At 45.2% G+C, this 21,463-nt stretch overlaps 1 protein-coding gene across 6 annotated transcripts in view; it reads right to left on the bottom strand.

The window, feature by feature from the left end:
* LOC146175767 (uncharacterized) overlaps positions 1 to 16,551 on the bottom strand; it is a 47,386-nt gene extending 30,835 nt beyond the window's left edge. For 3 of the 6 annotated variants that reach the window (XR_014701463.1, XR_014701462.1, XR_014701464.1), the window contains exons 1-5: positions 16,198 to 16,550; positions 15,983 to 16,009; positions 9,302 to 9,467; positions 8,835 to 8,861; positions 5,066 to 5,092 (exon numbers count right to left, since the gene is read on the bottom strand). Coding sequence is in view for 3 of the 6 variants with exons in the window: in XM_084582133.1 (XP_084438259.1) it covers positions 5,066 to 5,092; positions 8,835 to 8,861; positions 9,302 to 9,467; positions 15,983 to 16,009; positions 16,198 to 16,262 (312 nt within the window). In the remaining 3 variants the exon portion in view is untranslated. Of the gene's footprint in view, positions 1 to 4,684; positions 4,952 to 5,065; positions 5,093 to 5,225; positions 5,279 to 6,253; positions 7,757 to 8,834; positions 8,862 to 9,301; positions 9,468 to 15,982; positions 16,010 to 16,197 lie in introns of those variants that run through there. The other 3 variants (XM_084582133.1, XM_084582134.1, XM_084582135.1) reach the window with 3 other exon arrangements.
* Between the last annotated feature and the right edge of the window lie 4,912 nt (positions 16,552 to 21,463).

Below are 21,463 nucleotides of genomic sequence, written 5' to 3'. Positions count from 1 at the left end.
CCGATGGAGGCATTTATAATAAATGTAGTTAACCATCGCTGAAATGCATAGTGTATATAGCTCCCATTCCTTCATAGCGTGGGCTGTTGCACCACTTCAAGCGCCGCGAAAATAGTTTCAAATTTAGGAAAAAAAGATATTGATGTCATAATTTTAATTTCATTTCAAGAAAATTTATTTTTTTTTGTTGCGTAATGCTGGGAAAACTACGTGGAAGCAGCAAATGCATTTTACTTAATGCTTTTTAAAAATGATTCAATGCTTTTTATTTTACACTTTGCTTGGTTTACGATGAAGTTCAAAAATAACATTATGAAGCGAGTGGTCAAAAATGGTTGCTGTTCGTCCGGTCTTGGTAACCAGCGCCAAACCATCAATACTGCGGTAAGCTCGATAACGGAGGTTGCGAGAGAGAAGGAGATGAACGGCAGACAGATAGTAGGGCGCTACTCTCTTTTTCAGTGACATTTTTTGTTTGGAAGAGAGCGTTTTAAATACTGTATTCTTTGAAAGCTTAAAAATACAGGGAGCTAAAATCGAAAAACAAAATGTGTGCAGGAACAAATTTTGAGCCATCTTGAATATAAATTGCTGCAGAGCAGTTCTATTTATACAGGTGAATAAGTGAAATTAACTATTTAGCTTATATTTTATTTCAGCTTGGTTAGTTATACTAAGTGAAGAATTTAAAGCTATGGACGTGGCTTTGCAATATAAGTTTTTGCAACGAGTAAAAACTGTTTTTCTCAGGACCTGCAGCACAAGTAACTCCTACGTTAAGGCCTTGGAGGCCAAAACTGAGAGAAAGAGACGCGCTGGAAGATTCTGCGACGCTATGCACATTCCTTTGCCTCGCTGCTTGATGCAGAGAAATGCCTGTCGCTGCCAAAAGTTTGAACATTGTATTTCAGAGCGGAGAGAAAGAAAACTTATCCCAAAGGTCAAAGTATAGCAGGCATGGAGTTCAAATTTGGCGCACTAGTCACTGAAAATTAGTTCGCTGATGATGCTTTCTTTCTACTTCAAACTCATCATTTTTAACTTTTTTTTTTAAATAGAAGAGGGCCATAGAAAATTGTGCAGTAGAAAAATTTTGAAACTTGACTAAAACAACACTTGGTATACCGAACAATGCAACAGATCAATCACGGAATGGGTTCCAACCCTTATAAGAATAACCTGCTGTGTTTGCACTGCTTACAGAAACCAATAAGAGAAAAAGCGTTTGATATAGAGCACGGGAATAAGGCCTTGGGTAGTTGCTTTCGTTTTGCTTTGTTTCTTTTGTTCACGAAGCCAAGGTGAAGGCTAAGAACTTGAGTGCTGCAGTGAGCTTTTCTTCTCGCTATTGGCACTAACAGCCCTCGTGTCGTTTGTTATGTCCCAGGACACGAACAAACTTCAAGAATTTGTATTTGTCTACACTAGGACATCCTTCGGCGGGCAGAGGCTAGTGAGAGAAAGTCATCGGTTGCCGAGGCTTTCGGAGTTCCGTACAGTACCCTTAAAGGGGTCATGCATTGCCTAAAATGGGGTAAAGTAGATCGGTCGAGAGATAGGTACTCCCTCACAGGTCAATTCACCGCAAGAATTTTTTAGCTAGCTTCATTAACACCAGAGATATCGGCGATTAAAAATGGCGCTCTTCCTCGCTCCCCTCAACTCAACACTCCGAGACACCAGAAAAAAAAAAAAAAACGAAGAAAACAGCTCGGGAACTCCGCCCCGCTAGCCCCGCCCACGAAGCGTCAACGGGTGACGCTCGGTTCTCAGACTTCCGGTCGTCGCGCCTGTTTTCCCCGAGCGTCGGCCATGCATTCACGGTCTCTGCCTTTCCCGTCCCGTCTGCGTTTGCATAGCTTTCAACCTTGTCTGCTGTCTTCCTCGACCGCCGGTTTCTTCAGTTTCTTGACCTCTCGGAATTGTGTGCAACAGCAGCCCGAACGATTCGGGTCGTTCGCGAGCGCATACCTGTAGGTGGGAAGCTGCTTACACATATCAGCGGCCGCCGCGGAGGGAGCACTTTCCTTCATATCCCTGTCCCATTCAGCACAAATTAGCGTGCACTCCTGCCGAGCACGGCTTTCTAGAAGACCGCTTTCTTCTCTCGCGCTGCCTGGGTCAGTCTCTCTGGTACCGTCTTCTGCGGTTTGACCAACGGCGGCCGGTGACCCCTCGCGGAGTTGACGCGATAGCATCGACTCTGCATGGATGCTGGCAGATGATCGAGCGTGCGAGTTGCCCGCGTGCAAACATATGTCGTCGTCGCTTTTAGTCCGGAGCTGGTTTCATTATGGTCGGCGAGAGGCATCTCTTGTGCATAACGAATGGAATGTATACGCGTACGTATCACCGACGAGAGAACGGACTGATTATCGCTACAGAGTTTGGATATCGGATGACAGGTGAGCACGAATTATTCGTCCGCGAATCTTAAAATTGAGATTAACAAAAAGGATGGTGTAGTTTTTTTTTTTTTTTGACGTCCTTTCGCACATCGTTTAGGAAGTGCCAATGCGCAACGTGCACGCGTGTTTATCTCATGTGTACGCATCGTCCGAGCCAGAATCGACGGCGCAAAACATCAGCAAAGCAGCTCGGCACATTCAGTTCGGCAGCGCAGGTTGTCACTGATTTTCGCAGCGACACGCAAGAATCGCGCACATGAGCATGCGAGCGGCTACGCTAGAGACGCAGCGAAGCGGGTAATTCTAAAACGCCGTCCGCCGTGGCTTCGACGCAAATAAGGCCTAGTGACGACCAGGGAGCAGCGCACGATCGGAGTGCCGTCGGCCGCAGCGCCCGCGGACGCCATCTCTGCGGTAACCTGGCGACATCCAGTGCTGCACATAAGCGGTGCGAATTTGTGTACTTTCGCGATGAAGCTGAGGACAGACCTTTTTTGACGCACGTTTTATTTACTCGAAGGTTGATGCTGCCTTTTTAATCGGTATGGTGTTGAATCGGACCTGCTTGTGCTCTTTTCGCACTGCTGCACCACGCGCACTTTCAGTCAGACGCACATGGTTTAAGAAGTGCCAATGCGTAACGTGCACGCGTGTTTTATCTCATGTGTACGCATCGGCCGAGCCAGAAACAACGGCGTAAAACATGAGCAAAGCGGCTCGCCACATGCAGTTCGGCAGCGCAGGTTGTCACTGTTTTCCGAAGCTACACGCAAGAATCGTGCACAGGAGCACGCGAGCGATTACACTAGAGACGCAGCGAAGCGGACGATTCTAAAACGCCGTCCGCCGTGGCTGCGATGCAAAAGAAACAAGGCCTAGCGACGAGCAGGGAGCAGCGCACGACCGGAGTGCCGTCGGCCGCAGCGCCCGCGCCTGGCGGCATCGGGTGCTGCACTTAAGCGGGGCGAATTTGTGTACTTTCGCGGTGAAGCTGAGGGTACACCTTTTTTTGACGCACATTCCATGTAATTATCAACACGCCGCACAAATGGTCGATGCGGCAAAGACGAGACGGGACTACAGTACGCTGTTGCGCCGTCGGTCGGTACATGAAGGTTGATGCTGCCTATTTAATTGGCACGGTGTTAAATCGGACCAGCTAGTGCTCTTTTCGCACTCCTGCACCGACGCGCACTTTCAGTCGGACACCACCACCTTCTCGGTTAACATCGCGAACCGAAGCGCCAAGCTCGGGTTCACGCATGCATCGCAGCACTCGAGCAGACGACTTTCGCAGCTACCGGAAGTGTATCAGTGACGTAGTGGCCGTCGCGGCTGCAGCCAATGACAGCCTGTCGTGGCCTGTCACTCTGTGACTTGTGACGTAGGTAATCACGGCAGAATAGTCCTAAATCTCACCGCCACGCGGAAATGGCGCAGCCCGCGAATTTCAAAAAACGCTGTTTTTAAAAATAATAATAAATCGCTGGATTTTTGCGATGAGTTTTACTTTGGACGAATGCTCGGCAGCATTTATTCTACATATTGAAAACGTTTGTCAGTGACCTTTCTAGCCGTTTCATGCCCCCTTTAATGCAACCATCAAGAAGAAAGCCGGTACTAAAGGGCCCAAGAAAAACTATTAAATAAAACTAGAAAACACGCAGGAGCAAATGATATTCTTTCAGGTCTCTCCGCAACGCAAAAATATTTTTATGCGAGCTTCATTAGCACCGATGATATCGGTAAGTGAAACTGATGCTCCTCCTCTCCCCCTTTAACTAAATGCACGCCGGCACGCAAATAAGATGAAGCTAAGTCGTGATGACACTGATTCCACCACGCCCGATGACGTCATTGGGAAGGTTTACGAGCAGGAATGCGTCAACTAAATTGGTTGCGAGCGGTCTCCAGGAGCACTTTTAAGAGTGTTAGCTACGAACACTTACATTTGCCGGCTACTCGCCCGTTTCTCCGTGTTTTTCAGATTCAAGATGGCCGCCAACTCACGTGATTATAGCTAGATAATTGCAAATAATTTTAGCTACTGACCACCCATAAGAAGGAGTCCATCACGTGGTCCACCATGTGAGGTGTCATGATTTCCAAAGCCACGTGACCAAGACCCCCCCACCCCCTTCCACTCATGCGGACGCGAGCTTAGGCGAAGATTCTAAAGAACAGACCCAACCCCCCTTGTAGCGCAGCTGAACGTGCACTAGCTTGAAGTGTCATTCGCCGCTATAGCAACACAAAGGAAGGTACTTGTGTTTTATATTTGCACATCATCAACAAGCTTGAGGCCATATTTATGAACTTGATTGATTAGAAGAAACAAGCTGTAGTCAAAGGTTTTTTCTTGAAAAGTGAAGTGCTGTGGTCATAGCGCCGTTATTTCATTTTAGGTCTCTTGGCAGTAGACATCGGCAAGTCCCTTGAGATATGTGGAGTCGTTAGATAATCTTTCGAGAAGTATATATTTCAAATTATCGATGTATTGAACTATTTGGCAATCCCTTCGAGTTTGATATTTCCAGGAACGACTGCAGTATAAAGAATTTACACTTTCTTTTACCATTCACGCAAACCATTTCATCGCAACGCTCTTTCGTAATGTTCTGCAACAGAATAATTGATAAAGCATTGTCAGCACTCACCTAGGCGTTGATATCCAGTCGGCCATCCTGTTGAATTGAGCGAACACAATGTTTACCATTGTCGCCTTCACTGGAGGAAATCGTGCACTTGCGTCTTAAGATAACAACACGAAAGCCGCTGCGTAAAATCCCACACAGATTCTAGAAACCACACTTCTGATTCGTCTGTTCAATCGTAAAGTTTATTCAACCCTAATATTCGCCGGATGAGGCCTGCAGAAGTCAGAATAATAAATATGCTTTGTGGCAACGCTACCTTCTTAAGACTTCTTCGGTCGTCAAAGCAATCTACTCTCAAAACATGAAGAAGAAAGGATCTAAAATAAAACATTTCACTATTGATGTCTTAATGAAGAATAACAAAAATTAAAATGAAGAAATGTTTCATTTCTGTTTCAAGTAATTCGCCAGAAGCTTTCCATGTGACCAATGTGGCCAAGTGGAAGACGAGGGCTTTGGAGGCAAGAGGTTAAAATGTTCACAGGGATTGTTTTTGAAAGAGCGTAAGCTTTCTCAACTTTTTTAAATTGACCGATGGTAAATGTTTTCATGATATTTTTATCAAATAATGCTATGGCTTCGGTTAGCATGCTACATAATAGAACGAACAATGTAAAGGCACAGACACGTCTTAACGCGATGCCGAATGTAAAAGAGCACACGCTAAAATGTAATCGATCCGAATGATAGAAAGCCTACACTTCGTCTTCGGTACGTTTACAAGAACCAAACGTAACTGGAAAGAAGGCAAATACACCTTTTACAAAATCTAAGGCATTGTTCCTTACCGCTCTTCAAAACTCAAAGATATCTTTTATTTGCGCTTAAATCTTCCTGCCCTCTGTCCAACTTCACGTAGTCATCTTACTGAATTCGAAAAGTGCATTGACCTGAGATTTTCATTTCGATATAGAATATTGCAGCTCGGTTCAAAACAGTGTGTGCAAGATAATTAGTTGAGACCAGCTTCAAGGTGGGGATCTTACCTTAAAATAGTTAACAGCCATAATCTTACCATAAAGGGCAACTAAACGTGCGATGTCAGCGCACGTTAAAGATCCCCAGGTGGCCGAAATTACTCCGTAGCCCTCCACTACGGCCCCCTTTCTCTCTATCCACTTTCACCCCCACCTTCATCCCTTCCCTTACGGCGCGGTTCAGGTGTCCACAGAGCAAGTGCGACAGATACTGCGTCTTTCCCTTCCTATGAACCAACCAACCAACTGGAAGATATTCGACATTGGCATATATGGTAAATATTTTTGATAGGTCTTCCTCTCCGCCCTTATTCACTGTAGTAGATTTGGGCGCCGTGCGATAGTTCATTCGCGCACAACTCAATTTAAAATATCGTGGCCTTAGTTTCAGACGATTTCTGCGAGCAACACTGCGTTTGAGACGTGGCAAACTTTATACCCATTTTCCTGCTTGCTTTCCGCGTGATAAACAAGTTTTGAGGCCTCTGTTAGGCAAGAACGGGCATTTTGCCTACTCCGTCACTATTTCCAGTCTTTATTTCCACCATTCAACTCGCGTACGAGTGTTTTTTCAATGCTTTTTGTGACGTCACCGTGTCATCAACTGGAGCGTCGTTTCTGGCCAAGAAACCAGTTTCAATTCCTACTTAGTGCTGTTTCTTCTTAAAACAATTCTACATGCAATTTTGTAAAACGGTTTGTTGTGTCGAATTCAGGGCACACCGAGGAATGTAATGAATCAATAACACAAAATGATCAAAAACCACCGGTGTTGATTTTAACAAACGATCATCTCTAATTTCCTTAACCTTCACTATTATACGCAAGTGCGTGCGAAAACTAGGAAGTGAGTACAACTTTCGCGTGGTTCATCTGTAAAATGCTGATTCTAATAGAAATATGGCTTCCCGCGGTATCATTTCAGCCGAATGTGTTACTGGCGTAATAATTATTTAGATTTCAAGATGGTGGCAGACAATATTAAGGCAATAGCGTTTTGGCTGCTGTAGACCTGTTCTCGCGGCTGAAACAGATAGATTTTGGGCCCTCCCTTTTAGCCCCCAATTCTATTAAGAGAGTGCTAACATCCTCTGCATGTTAAAATAATTAATAACTTTGAGATTGAAAGCTCGCTAGATATGTGAACATTATGAGACTTTAGAGGACAATCTTCTACTCAGCGTTAGATACCTTAGAGCACGTTGCTTAACTGGTCCCATTCACAGCTAATCATCAAATAGTCCGGAACTTTATCAATTTATATTAAATTTTGAATATCTCCAGGAGCACTTCGCTTAACGAGAAATTAGGCGATTCCAGGAACAAGTTAGACGTATTGCCGAGCATTTATCATTACAGTTCACCTCCCATTACAAGCCTAGGTTCGATCATCAGCTTTGGATCTTGCTTTCACAATGATTTCTATTTGTGCTCAACGGTGCTTAGGGCGGAAGAAAATTATATTTTTATATCACAAAAATAAGTACAATGTAACATTGATGCGAAAAACAACATTTTTCATCACAGAGAAAAAAATCATTTGTCGCTCTACCAACAAGAATCAGGCTAAATTTAGGAGTAAACTACATAAACTAAACTAAAATATAATGCCAAAATAAGCGTTTCGAAAACATCGCTCTCCTCATTGCTTTTATAACATCATAAAGTGGTGCTTTTAGAACGCTAGCAATTTTTCTTGTTACTTGTAAGGAACCTGTAAAGACAAACATAAAATTATTACACGAAAAGAGGGCCACTTTATGTCGTCTGAAACATAAAACAAGGGTTTTTAAAACTGACCAGTCGAATGTGATACGAGACAGTATTGTACGCATTACAAATATAGTAATCGACTACCATTACAACGACATGGCCTGAAATGTAATGATTACAGTAGTCAATTACAGGCCGAGAAAATTAATTGAATAATTACCAAGCAGTAGTAAATTTCTTTTGTGTTAATTAGGACTTACTACTTCTTCGAACTTTATTCCCAAAACACGAACTCTCTCAGACTACCATAAACTAGTGCGGCTTGCTTGGAATGACAGTTGTTTGCCAGAATTCTCGTTGCTGATCGCGCAAAGTTTTCTGGTTATGACGCGATACACTGAATGCTATCGCAATGTAACTACTGTTGGGTTCGCTTTTTCTGAGAATCTCTGACATGTCTCTTCGGTGTTTCTTTCTGTCTCTCTCCTTTCATGTCCTTCTCTTACTCGAAATTTATTTTGTCTCTCATATTTGTCTCTGCCAGGCGGCCCAGTAGTTTTGTCGCAGTTTTCCCAGATCGCACTCCACTTGTAATTAATATGCCACTCGTCACAGCCACCACGAACCTGGACATACTGCCTGTGGTCGTTCTCCGGCGGTGCACTCTCTGCACTCGGTGGATTTTGTGCTTGTCAGCTCACTTGCTTACTCCGAGGTTTGAATGATAATCAGCCGAATCTCTCGCAGTATGCCCCTTAACGCAACCGCCCGCTCAGGCAAGCATTATCCAGTTGCTCTTTTCAATGCATCCCACCCTTTGCCCATCACATTCTTCTCCTTCGTCCCGGTGCATCTACATAGAGCTAAAGCCCTAATAAAGCTACTGCATAGTTAACGCTTTTCCTAGAGGAAGGCTACTCCCTGTGTAGAAAATTTGGAAACCGCCCAAAGGCTTCCCCGACAATTGACTGTTTTGCTTTGGGTTCCTCAAGAATGCAATATAGCATGCCCTCTCTCTCTTCATGGCACCTTAGTGAGGCTATGAATTGTCTACTTGATCAACCATACTCTGTACTCACGTTGGGGTTGATTTCCTCCTTGTTGGCCTGCAAGAGATTAGATATTACTCGCTTTCGCTGAAGGAAAAAGGAGTCTCGGGTTCGACTAAAATTCGTCTGTTCCGAAATTAAATCATACATAACAATTTGAACGAAATGTGATGCTTACATGTTTTATTCTGAAATCTTTTCTAAACGCTTCATTGTACAGGCGCTCTAATGATTACCGCGTGACAGACACAATAACCTGTGCATGTTGAAACACCGCCTTACTCACAGCAGCCACCAAAGCATAGCAGTATACTCAAGTGGACAAGAAAGAACCTGACCGAACGGTTTAGCCCGCCACGTTTCAGCCCCCCCCCCCCCCCCCCCCGCCCCTCCTGTCTTAGTGAAGAACATTAAGAAAATAAGGAGACATTTAAGCACTAATACTCCCGGTACAATTTTGGATCCTCAAACGACATTAAGAAAATATGCAAGGTTACCAAGTGCGATAGTGCCGGCATGCTATGTCTGGCGTTGTATGACCATAGCAGGTGCGTTACCGCTGACCACTGATCACCCAGACTCTGTCCTTTGACGTTGACCCTCGAAGTCATTGGGGACGGAATCTGTGGCGCCGCAAGTGACGGCACTACTTCATGTCCTATGCTGCAAGACAAAGACAGAAATCACATTCGTACCACTCGCAGCTATAGATGAGAGTATTTCAGAGTTGCCTCGGCCTCTCTAGTGTACGTTGTAAAAAGGAAACCAGCGCAGGACAGCAAGGCAAGGAATAATTAGACGCACGAACTCTGACAAACAACGCGTAATATTTAATACCTGGCGTATAAATGCACAACGACAGGTGCGCAGAAGCCATAAGGGGTAGGTCCTAAGTCAAAACAAAAAAAAATACGATGCTCGTCAATCAAGAGTTAAGCCAGGTCAACTGGGGGCCCGAGAAAGATATTGAAGTATATCGAAGAAAGCAGCACTCGCCAAGGTAACAGAAGAAAAGAAAAACATTCGACAAAAGCAACCTAGCTCGCTTTTGTATATCGTGTAAAGATTGCTTTACTCATTTTGAGCAGTGTAGCAATCCTGAAATGTTCTAAATATAGGTACGTAATGCTTCAGAACCACTGTTTTGTGGATGGAGAAGAATAGTGGGTACAAAGAAACGTTTTTATTGCTGCTTCGGAGAAGTCACCACACGATTTTTCTATGCAGCTGAGTGGCAGGTGATGAAAGCAGCAGCGGAAGAGGATTTTCTTTGAGAAGAAGACGAAGAGGATGATAGTCATCTACATTTTATATAAACGTACCGGACACATATTTTACCGCGTATATTTTCGTAACATTCCCCCAATCAGTGTTGAACGTAGACGAGAACCATTTAGTAATGCAGAGCTTGAAGAATAAGGAACCCAAGATAATGCTTGGTCGCACGACAGCTTCACCGCATTCCTCGCATGGTGGTGGTGATGGTGGTGGTGAAAAACGCCTAATGACTCAAAATGGGTGGAGGTATACATGAACCGGATCTTTGAAGGACCGGCCCTAACAAATAGGAGGTGGGGTCCCTTAGTACGGGACCCCAGTGGCGTCGGCCACTGCCCGGGTGCGCTCAACCAGTGTCAGTTGGGCCTGCAGGCCATAGGTGGTGAACCGTGAAACGTCGGGGCACCGCCGAAACAGGCGCTAACCATCACTATCCGCTGAGCATCGCTTTATCCGTTCGGAGTAGATAGGAGGGCGCTGTTGAAACCTAGCGTGAGTCTTCTAGCTTTCAGTGTAGCATCTTATGCACGCGCATTTGAGCAGCGCGATTTCCCCATCCCTTTGAGTGATATAGTGAAACTCGCTAATAATACGGATTTCAAGAATAGGTTACCTCACTGATGAAGGAAAAAGTGGAGCAGCGGGCCGCCAGTGTGTATGCCCAGAATGCTACGTTTGAAGCGCGAAGTGGCTATAGGTATGACCTGTCTCAATAATAAGCGAGCGGCTTAGGCCCCAGAGAGCGGAGTACGCATGTCCCAAACATTTCAAAGTTTTTGGTCTACGGTTTTTTTAGCCGTGTGGAAACACCTCTTTTTTGTTGTCTACATATTTCCTAACTAAACACAATTTGCTTTAGTTAGCTGGCCGTATAATAAACCAAGCCGCGCATACGTCCATTGGGCGTTGATAACAATTCTTTCTGCTGTGTTTTCTAAAAGAACGACAAATTTTGTGCTTTGAGGCTTGAAACTGTACCACTGAGCTGTAATTTTGTGTATATTACCGCCGCCTGAATTCAGTCACCAAAAAAGACGTCTACCCGCTTCCCCGCATTGATGACGCCATTGACTGGTTGTACTCTGCATCATACTTTTCGTCCGTAGACCTGCGGTCTGGATACTGGCAGATTCCGATGCACCCAGTAGATAAGGAGAAGACCGCCTTCATCACTCCCGATCGACTGTTCGAATTTAACGTTATGCCCTTCGGTTTGCGCAATGCACCTATGTCATTTGAAAGATTCATGGATTCTAATCGACGCGGACTGAAATGGGAGGTCTGTATGTGCTATCTGGATGGCGTAGTCATCTTTGACCGGACATTCAAAGAGCACCACGACCGCCTAGTGCTCGTGCTGAACTGCTTGCGCCAAGCTGGCGGTACTGAATTCAAAGAAGTGCCGTTTTGGTGAGCGACAGGCGTTGGTGCTTGGTCACCTCGTCGATGGTGATGGCGTCCGGCTTGATCCTTAAAAGACCGTGGCTGTTGCCGCGTTTCAACAACTTCATAATGTGAAAGAGCTCCGCAGTTTTTTAGGGCTTTGCTCCTATTTCCGACGCGTCATCCCTCGTTTTGCAGACGTCGCCTACCCGCTCACGTAACTACTACATAAGGACGCTCCATTCGAGTGTACATCTGAGTGTGACTCGTCTTTCCGGCAACTGAAGTTGATCTTAACATCGCGTCCTATTTTACGGCACTTCAAGCCTTCTGCCCCAATGGAAGTGCATACTGACGCAAGTAGTAGAGGCATCGGTGCTGTCCTCGTTCAGCGCTATGCCGACCGCGAACATGTCATTGCTTATGCCACTCGGACTGGACGTAGCGCAACTGCACCATCACCGAGCAGGTGTGTCTCGCAATTGTTTTCGCCGTGCAGCGGTTTTGCTACCTGTACGGACGACCTTTCGTAGGGGTAACAGATCACCATTCCCTATGTTGGTTACTCAATCTCTGTGATCCGTCTGGTCGCCTGTCCTGCTGGGCTCTTCGATTACAAGAATACGACTATACTCTTTCATACAAGAGTGGCCGACGGCATACAGATGCGGACTGCTCCTCGCGGTTGCCACTTGCCACAACAGAATGTGACGCGGAAAACTTCGAGCGTTACATCGCAGCTTTATCTACGAGCTTTCCCGATATTCGCACCTTCCGAACAGAGCAACACAGCGAGCAGCACCTGAAGCCGTTTTTTAATGCTGCTCAGGACCTAACCTCGAACAGCCAGTTTTGTGTTCGTAATGGCCTGCTATACAAGAAGGTTTACTCAGACACTGTCCGTCGATTCCTGCTGGTAGTACCTGAAAGCCTCCGTCTGTCTATTTCAAGCGCCATGCATGAAAATCCAGCTTCCGGACACCTGGGATCGGCGAGAACGTTGCACCGCACTCAGGAGCGATTGTACTGGCCCCGGATGCGCCACACGATTGACCATGTGGCCAGCTGTACTGAGTGTTAAAGTCACAAAAGTCCTGCTGGTGTATCTCCTGAAATGCTTCAGCCTGTAGTACCGCTCAAGGCTCCTTTTGAGAAGGCCGGAGGTGACCTCTTGGGTCCTTTCCCAAGGTCGCAAAAAGGCAATCGTTAGATTGTTGTATTCTTGGATCATCTTACTCGCTGCTTTTACAGCCGCTATAGCCTACCAAGTGTCGCTTTTTATGCTGCATTCAGTCATCTTGAAACTTGGTCCATCGAGAATTATGGTGACAGAGGCCATCAGTTTACTGCCGATGTAATAGAACAACTTCTCCGTTTATGCGCACCTGGTTTCAGGCATCCGACCCTTTATAACCTGAGACATATGGTTTAATAGAACGCACCAACAGAAGTCTAACCAATATGCTTGCAATGTACGTCGCCTGAAACCATAAAAATGGAACTGGGTTCTCCCGCTCATCACATACGCATTCAACACTGCCAGGCTAAAAACCACAGAATACAGTCCGTTCCTCCTCCTGTACGCCCGCTCCTCGCGACACACCCTCGGCACTATCCTCCCATTTTCCACTGACGACGACCCATGCTTAGCGGAAACTCTCTGCCTGGCTGAAAAAGCGCGCCGGATAGCCCGATTGCTGACTTTGGCGTCGCAGTTCAGTTCAGTCGTTCAGTCGCGTTCGATTCTTCGTGACCCTATGGACCATGTCCCGCCATGCTTTCCGGTCTCTCACTATCTTCCTAATATCACATAACTTCATCTGCAGTGCCTCGAGGATGCCATCTAACCATCGCGTTCGCTGCCTACCCGTTTTCCGGCGACCCTCAACCTTTCCCAACATCAAATCTTTCTCCAGCGACTCCTCTCTTCTCATCAGATGACCAAAGTAGCTGAGCTTTAACTTTAGAACTTGACCCTCCAATGAGCAGTCAGGGTTTATGGTCGACAATATCGACTGATTTGATCTTCTGGCAGTCCAAGGAACTCTCAAGAGTCTTCGCCAGCACCACAATTCAAACGCGTCAATTCTTCGGCGGTCAGCCTTTTTCACAGTCCAACTCTCGCATCCATACATCACAACTGGAAAGACCATAGCACGAGTTATACGGATCTTGGTTGGCAGACTAATGTCTCTGCTCTTTACTAGGCGGTCAAGGCTCACCATTGCTCTCTTTCCCAGAAGCAGGCGTGTCCTAATTTCATGGCTGCAGTCTCCTCCCGAGGTAATCTTGGAGCCCAAGAACAGAAAATCTGTCACAGCTTCCGCTTCTTGTCCATTGATGCTCCAGGACTTGATGGGGCAAGACGTCATGATCTTTGTCTTTTTAATGTTCAGTTTAAGCCCAAACTTCTCACTCTTCTTGTACGCGCATCAGAAGTCTCTAGAGTTCCATTTCACTTTCTGCCATTAAAGTTGTATCATCCGCATTTGGCGTCACAAGACAGATCAAAAGCTCGCTATGACGGCCACCATCGCCAGATCAACTATTTCCCCGGTGATCTAGTCTGGCTTTGGAAACCTATGAGGAAGCGCGGCTTGCACCAGAAAATGCTAGCACGCTACACCGGCCCATATGTTATTTTAGAGCGACTCGGTGAACTGAACTACCAGACTGCGCCTTACGGCCAGTGGACGACGTTCGGCAAACACTGAGGCTATGCATGTCGCCCGCCTGAAGAAGTGTCATATAGTCGTTACAGCACCTTGTGGGGGTTCTCACGGGGCTGCGGCTCCGCTCTAAGAACCGAGGCCACACCGCTAGCTCTGACCACAGCAGTGGCCGTGAAGAACGACACACCGAGGCAAACATAGCCAGCGCGCCAAGTTGTTTATTGGGAACGCCCGATGATCTTCCTCGGTGTCATAGCAGCATCCGCGCGCTACGGCGTTGCGGCGTCGTCTCCCTGGGTGAAGCTGCTGTCCGCCAAGATGAGATGGGAGGGGGAAGGTAGGGGCCGTTCTCTCACCCCCGCGCTCTCCGCCACAGCACCGGAGGAAGGAGGCCAGAAGGGGAAAGATGAGGGCTCCCCGAGAGAGAGAGAGAGAGAGAGAGGCTGTTCGCCGCGTCTTGCGGGCGAAGGAAATGTTGAATTCCCGCAACCTTTTTTTTTTCTTTATTGCCTGACTTCGGCACAATACACAAAACCACTTACAGGGCACAGTGAGCATTCATTAATACAACAATCAGCCAGGTGGGTTGTGGCGTCGTCATGCTAAAATTCTGTTAGGTTCACTAATGGCTCCAATCTTCCGAGCCACTCGGGAGCTTCAGGAGCAAGTTTCTGAATTTCAATATATCTATTCATGCCTTCCCGAAAATAGATCCGCGCTGGCCGTGCGTCAGGATCGCAATGGTACTCTGCCATTCTCGAGCGTCAAATAGAGTGGAGGGCCATTAGCATAATAATGTCAAATGGCACCCCATCCTCATTCTCTACTGGCAAGTACCTAATACCATGCGAGTCTAATGGGAATTCCTTTTTTAAAGTCCTTTGTAAAATATCCCAAAAGTATACCCCTTCCCTGACTCGCCCGGAGGGCTTCGTTTGCGAAAGGGGGGCAAATGTTACAGACTAGATGGATGAAGAAGACGAGTTTAGTGTAGGAAAACGAAGAAGAAGTGTGTGGGCGTTCAGATGCTGTTTGGCTCGGGTGCGCTTGTTTCATGTGAGTAATGTTGATTTACGCAGTAACATCAATAGTGTTACAATATCAATATACGTGAACGTTGTCGGGTTTCCGTATGACCAAAATAGCACAGTTATTCTCGAGTCAGGGCAACGAAGAGAGCGGTTCTTTATATCTCTAATAGATACCAGCTCACATCCTCTCCTACAGAGCTGCTTATCAGAGCAGACCTAAATACGTTAGCAAGTCGCGCAACCCTGCACCGACCAATTTTTTATATTTATTAATTTATAAAGCTTTTAACATGACATCTGCTACAAAAATCAATTTCATCTGCAACAGGAGAACATGCCATTAACACGACTTTACTTTACACGAGTACACTTGTGTCAACAATGTATATAACTTTTTCTTTTTTCCATCGGGCAATACGCGAATGAAACAGGCTAGATAATGTGGTTACTTCAGAGCCTGCACTGGAAAATTTTGAACAGTTTGCAGAGATAGCAGTGCTATCAAATAACTAAAATTGATTTTGGTGTATTCTTATTTTTTACCGTGCCTTTAAAAGGTTTGTATGCATATTACTGCGAAATATTCTATTTCATTAGCTCCAATTGTATGTCTGATTGTATTCAAATCTTGTAATCAACCAAATTTGGACTGACAGTATTTTCAAATAAATATCGGGCACAAGTATAAGATTACACAATTTATTTTTGCTTGTTAAAATACGATATTTGCGGCGTCGGTAGCACAAATGTTTTGGTAACAATCGCACACTAATGGCTGTCGTCAAATTAGTGATTAAAAATAGTTCCTACATACCTCTTCCAGGGCGCCCAAAAACTCCTCCTATAAAATAAAGTGAAAAGTGTGAGATTTCTCTTCATGGCTTCGCACAAGGCAGCCCTGCGCCATAGTGCTCTAACACGGCAATGCAAAAGCGACCGCGCAAATCGGTTAGCAAAAATGCAATCTATATGATACTAGTTCTGAAATTTAGCTTAGAAAATGATCGAATATGAACCAAAAACACTTACTTGATTGCTCTTCGCGATATCATAGCGTGCCCTAAACAGGTTACACGTGCGTGACCCTGCGGCATGATTTACGCTTGCACATGGTGGTGCTTTTCATGGAGAAGGCTCCGGCATGAGCAAACGTTAATGTGGCACTTTCCACAAGGAACATGATCACTTCTATTATTCAGTAATATGTCTGTTTTAATATCTTGTGCGCTGCAGGAAATCTGTTTCACCGGCCTGGAAGCTTTAACTGCCGCAGAAGTAATCTCACTTTAATGCGCGCTCTACATACCAATACGCCCTACATTCAGTATCATTTGCACGATTCGCGAGAAATGTTAATGGGAAGCAGGTCGCGACCTGATCACAAAAAAGCATATTACCACAGATTTAAAATGACTTCGAATACCGAGGAACAATACCCTTAGGAAACAATGCCTCACGATCAGAGCGCACTCTTAATAAATAAGAAAAAAGAAAACTAATGTGCTTTTTTTTTTTCTGTGCACGTGCTCATCAGAAAATGCAGTTTTAGACAAGCTTAAAAATTTGAAAACAGTTGTAATGCAGAATACAAATATTAATAGAAAATATGTAGGTTATGGGAGACGGGAGCGCTGCGGATCCGTACACTGCAATGGGAGCTCATTGAATTTGTTATTCATTCTAATAAGATACAATTAATAATTGACGCTGTAAAATAGACATGTGCTAGACTTTGAGAGAAAAGACACATTTCAAATCCAGGAGCTCTGTGTAATGCCGCGCCTTGCATAATCTTCCGCGAACATTGGATGCTGCTCAAGCCATTAGATTCAGTACTGGCACTCTCCAGCATCCACCCATTCTATTGTGCGTTTTGAGCTTTGACTTTTCGAAAGAAATTAAGCTATGAAAACTGAAGTAGTGAAGGGCTCCTAATTATTTTACCGCTTGGGGTTCTTTAGTATGGCTTAGTATCGCACAACACCCTGGAAAGTTTCAAAATATGTCGCGGCGGGGAACGAATTAGTGACCTTTGAATCGGTACTAATTAAATCATTAGGTAGTAACTAACGACCCTCCGTCTCACTGGTAACATTAATATGATATTTCTTCAGCGTTGTCTGATATTTCTTCAGCACGGCATATCATTCACATAACATAATAGCAGTCCCATCGCGGATGGTTGCTGCTTTTGAAACGATACGCTCTCTCGCCGACACACTGATAGGTAGTATTTTCTTACGTCATATGCCCACTTAAACTTTCGCGCATGCAAATGTCCGACGTAATGGGCTATCACAGTTAGCATACGCTTACCAAAATCAAAAAGTGTGGTAGGTAAGGGTGAACTGTGCTGCAAATAAAGTATTGCATCAAGCTTTTATGAGCCCTGCAATGCTGTCATTGCTATACATATGGTGAACTAGCGGTAAATCTTTCCGAGAGGGGAAAGCATTTCTCTTTTTATGGCAAGAAAAGAACCGCGTAAAGAAACTTGATGCCTGCTGAAATTAAGCTGCCATTCAAAAATTCAATAGTATTAGGAGCCGTTCAACGCGTCAGCAAGGGTCAATATAAGCCGTTGTAACTGAAATTGCATAATACCGTTCTTGCGAGTATCGGCACATAATGTTTTTCTACACTGTAAGAAAAATATTCGTGAAATACTATATGAAAAGCAAGAGATTTGAAATTTCCAAATGCACTAGATGTCTCGGCAATAATAACTGATAATAAAATTAAACCCACGTGCCACGCCATGCTCATACCTTGATTTTGTAAGCATCCCCTCTAAGAGCATACGGGACACACTTCTACTGCAGGCCGCAAGCAGTTTTCTGTTCTATTAGGCCCGGCTGTCACCTTTTACATGAAAACACCTCCTTGCAGATTGCTTTTTTTAGTCTCCTAAGATCGCAAAATAAAGTGTAGATATGACCATATGCAAATACAGCATTCTAATGCCTTCTATTTGCTACCACGAATTCCTTGACGAATACAGCGAAACCTTGTTTCTTGTGGAAAAGCTCAATAGCATCTATAGCAGCGTGCATATATACCATCTCTTAGTTTCAAAGATGCTTGCGTGAAAAAAATGTTACAAGCAAATTCCATGCCCCGTTTACTTTTGCCCTCACCAGAACACGAGCGATACATGAAATAACTCTTTTATCCCAGCGTTGCAGAAAACTTCTGCCCAACTAAGAAATAAAACTTCAATCACGCGGAATCTATTACTAATCATTTACATAAACACCGATTTTGTACTGCGAAACTTCTGTTTCCTCAAATACAGATATGGACAATCTGCTCTAAATGGCCTACAGCCCATGGCTGGCGGCGACCCTGACAGCCTACTCGGTGGCCTAGACTTGAACGCCCGGGTCCGAGCTAATCAGGGCAGGTTCTCATCGTCTAAGAGAAGTAATGCGTACTAAATCCTTCGGTGGGAGGGGCTTACCTTGGGCATATGTCAGGGCTACCATGCACAGGCAAACAAAGGCAATGACGGCAGTGTGCATGTTCGCCATCGGCAGTGAGGGGAAGCAGTGTAGAGATGATACTACGTGGTTCAGTGAGGCTGACGGTTTCTCTTAAATCTTTAAAGGGCACTGAACTTCCCATTTGTAAGTTTATATTCTGATTTTATATAGATCTTCTCAATTCGCTCGATTACCCAATGGGCGGCAATGTTAGAGAAACTCTTCTAATTTAATGCCTAGCTGTTTCTTTAATGTATTGAAATATAAAAATGTCTGCTTGCAAAAATCCCCGATGCTTCAGTTTGAACATCAACTGAGCTGCAGTTATGAAATTTGCAAAAACCGATTTGCTCGGATAACGGTTTCGCGAGCTTTCGTGACAATTGCGTGGTAATGTGCCGGCCATAATAACCTGCAATTAAATGCTCCCTGACTGACTATCTCGAAATATTTTTCATTTTTGCGAAATACAGCGCCTCGTGACTCATGTCCTTAATATATTCCTAAGTTATGTCCCTACCGAATATGAAGTTTTGCTGTGATAGATAATGACCGATGGTACAGAGTAATAGAAATTACATCTTAACAGTTCCGTTCCCATCCCTCCTAAATTTTTATCTGGCGTAATTCATATGGTGTTCCTTAATACAATTATTAGCTTCTTTGGCGGAACGTAGCAGTGGACTGGAAGGTGGAGCAGCTGCCTCGGTTGCGGCAGCTCTGAGGTTCGATCCCCATTTTCACTGATTGATTGAAAGAGTAAAATCGTTTTCCTGGCGTGGTGGCCAGAAAACTTGGAATGAATTGCTTGGGAAACAAACCTTTGCCTCATACTTGTAAAGCAAGACACCTTGTGCCATGAAAAACTTTGTTCAGTTGCCCTTTTGGTATAAAAGCTAATAATCCCAATCATATTCTTGGACATTACTATGCCGGCTCCTTCGCCGGAGCTGGCTAGTGGTAATGCTAGCATGCTTTAAATTAATTGTCACGTTAAAGGTAGAGTGCTCTGTGCGTAATAGATAGGTTAAAAATGCTAGTGATGCTTATTTGCATTTTATGTTGACAATTCGATATCAAGAATGTGTCACCCGCTTTTTTTATTTTCGGCAACATACTTCCGCAGTCACACTCTCTAACTGCGATGCTATTCTACTACGCACCCAGTCGAAAAAAAGTATAGGGCCGGGTCAAAAGTACGACAAAATATTTCGTAGCTCTTTTGTAAACGTCAGATTTTTCTGTAGTTCTGCAGTACTTTTGTGCAGTTATGTAGTTTTCCTGTAGTATATCTTTGTTGTCTATAGTTCGGTAGCACTTTTCTGTTGTAACTACAGAAATTGCTGATGTTACTATGGAACGTTCTGTTGTCACATCAGGTTTTCCCTTCAAACACCGCACAGAAATTCTGTCGTACCAACAGAACATTTTCTGTAGTTTTTCCGACTGGCGGTACGCAAGAGGTGTTATTTCTGGTCCTATTCTCTCCTCTTAAGCTAAGCTGTTCAGACACGTGCACACACAAACCAATGTAGCTGCGAATTGACGCCGATTGCTCTACCACGTTCGACCATGCAACGTGGCCAGCGCACCTGTTAACTCGGCCTTATCACATTGCCTCGTGATATCACACACACCTTCCACCAAATGGCACCCTGCACGTCAGCCGGTCTCACGGTGCCAAACGCCCCGTGGACAAACAAGGGATTTTTATGATATTTGATGAATTATATTATATTTTAATGCACGCATGTCATGGCCTTTTTAATGCAATTGCATAAATGTAACCCTTAAACACTCCTCTAGGAGGGCTTCAGATTCACTGCTCGCCTGAAAGGCATGCATTCTCACCCCATACCTCATCAAAAAGATACTGGGATACCAAGCGAGCCGCCGGGGCAAGCTTCAGTCAGGCTGCCACGAGTCACACTCTACCCATACACCGCAGCCGCTCTTCTACCCGCCAGCCCCAGGCTCCGCGGCTCACTCCAAAGTCCTTCCCTCTGCCGCAACGTAATGCTCCAAAACAGCCCTGTAAACCTAACAAGCTCAAGGCCCAGTCCTGTTCCTGTACCAGAACAAGGCAACTATCACTTCCTGTCCCCCCTAGAACGTCTTCCCAGGCACCGACTGCCGCACCAGTGAGGTGAGATCGGAGGTGTAGTTTCCCATGACTCCGTCAATTCCTTATGTGAAGTGTCCGCGCATGTTCACCACCCTCCAAACCACCAACCTCTGCCTCCAGGCCCAGCTGCATGCCCTCCAGCAGGCCAAAACCCCCACCTCTACACTTCCACTGCTACCTTCTCCTACTCGTGAACCGCCGGCCACTTTTGGCCTTGGCCTTGGAGCTTGGCCTTGTTGACGTCGACTGGCATGGCTTTTAGCTGCTGTAGCAGACTCTAAAAAACTTTGGCAGCCTGGACTTAAGACCGGGCTCGAATTACGTGTAGAGGTGCGCTGCATGGGATTCGTACCCGGCGACTCCACCAAATGTCACGTCCTAGCCAGAGGACGGGAAGATGACAGCGACCACAGGTCAGTAGGGCGGCAGCAGGAACCAGCGCGACGGCGGGGATACCCAGAATACTGAAAGGATCGCCCGCGTCAGCGTCTTCTTTCTTCACGGAAGGCTTGGACTTCCTCTTCTTCGGCTACAATATGAGAGGAGAAGAAGAAATTATATGCGTAGTTTTGGTTAACTCGTGCAATTTACATTTAAAAGCATCACATAGGCTTGCTCATAGATAGGCTCATTAGGGGCTGGGAATGCAACTCCATTTTCTCAATAAACTGCCCTGCATGAATTTGCA

Source organism: Amblyomma maculatum, chromosome 10 (genome assembly GCF_055883805.1).
Source record: "Amblyomma maculatum isolate TAMU_Amacu chromosome 10, ASM5588380v1, whole genome shotgun sequence".
NCBI lineage: Eukaryota > Metazoa > Arthropoda > Arachnida > Ixodida > Ixodidae > Amblyomma > Amblyomma maculatum.
The sequence above is the reverse complement of the archived record's forward strand: the minus strand, read 5'-3'. Positions and strand labels throughout refer to the sequence as shown.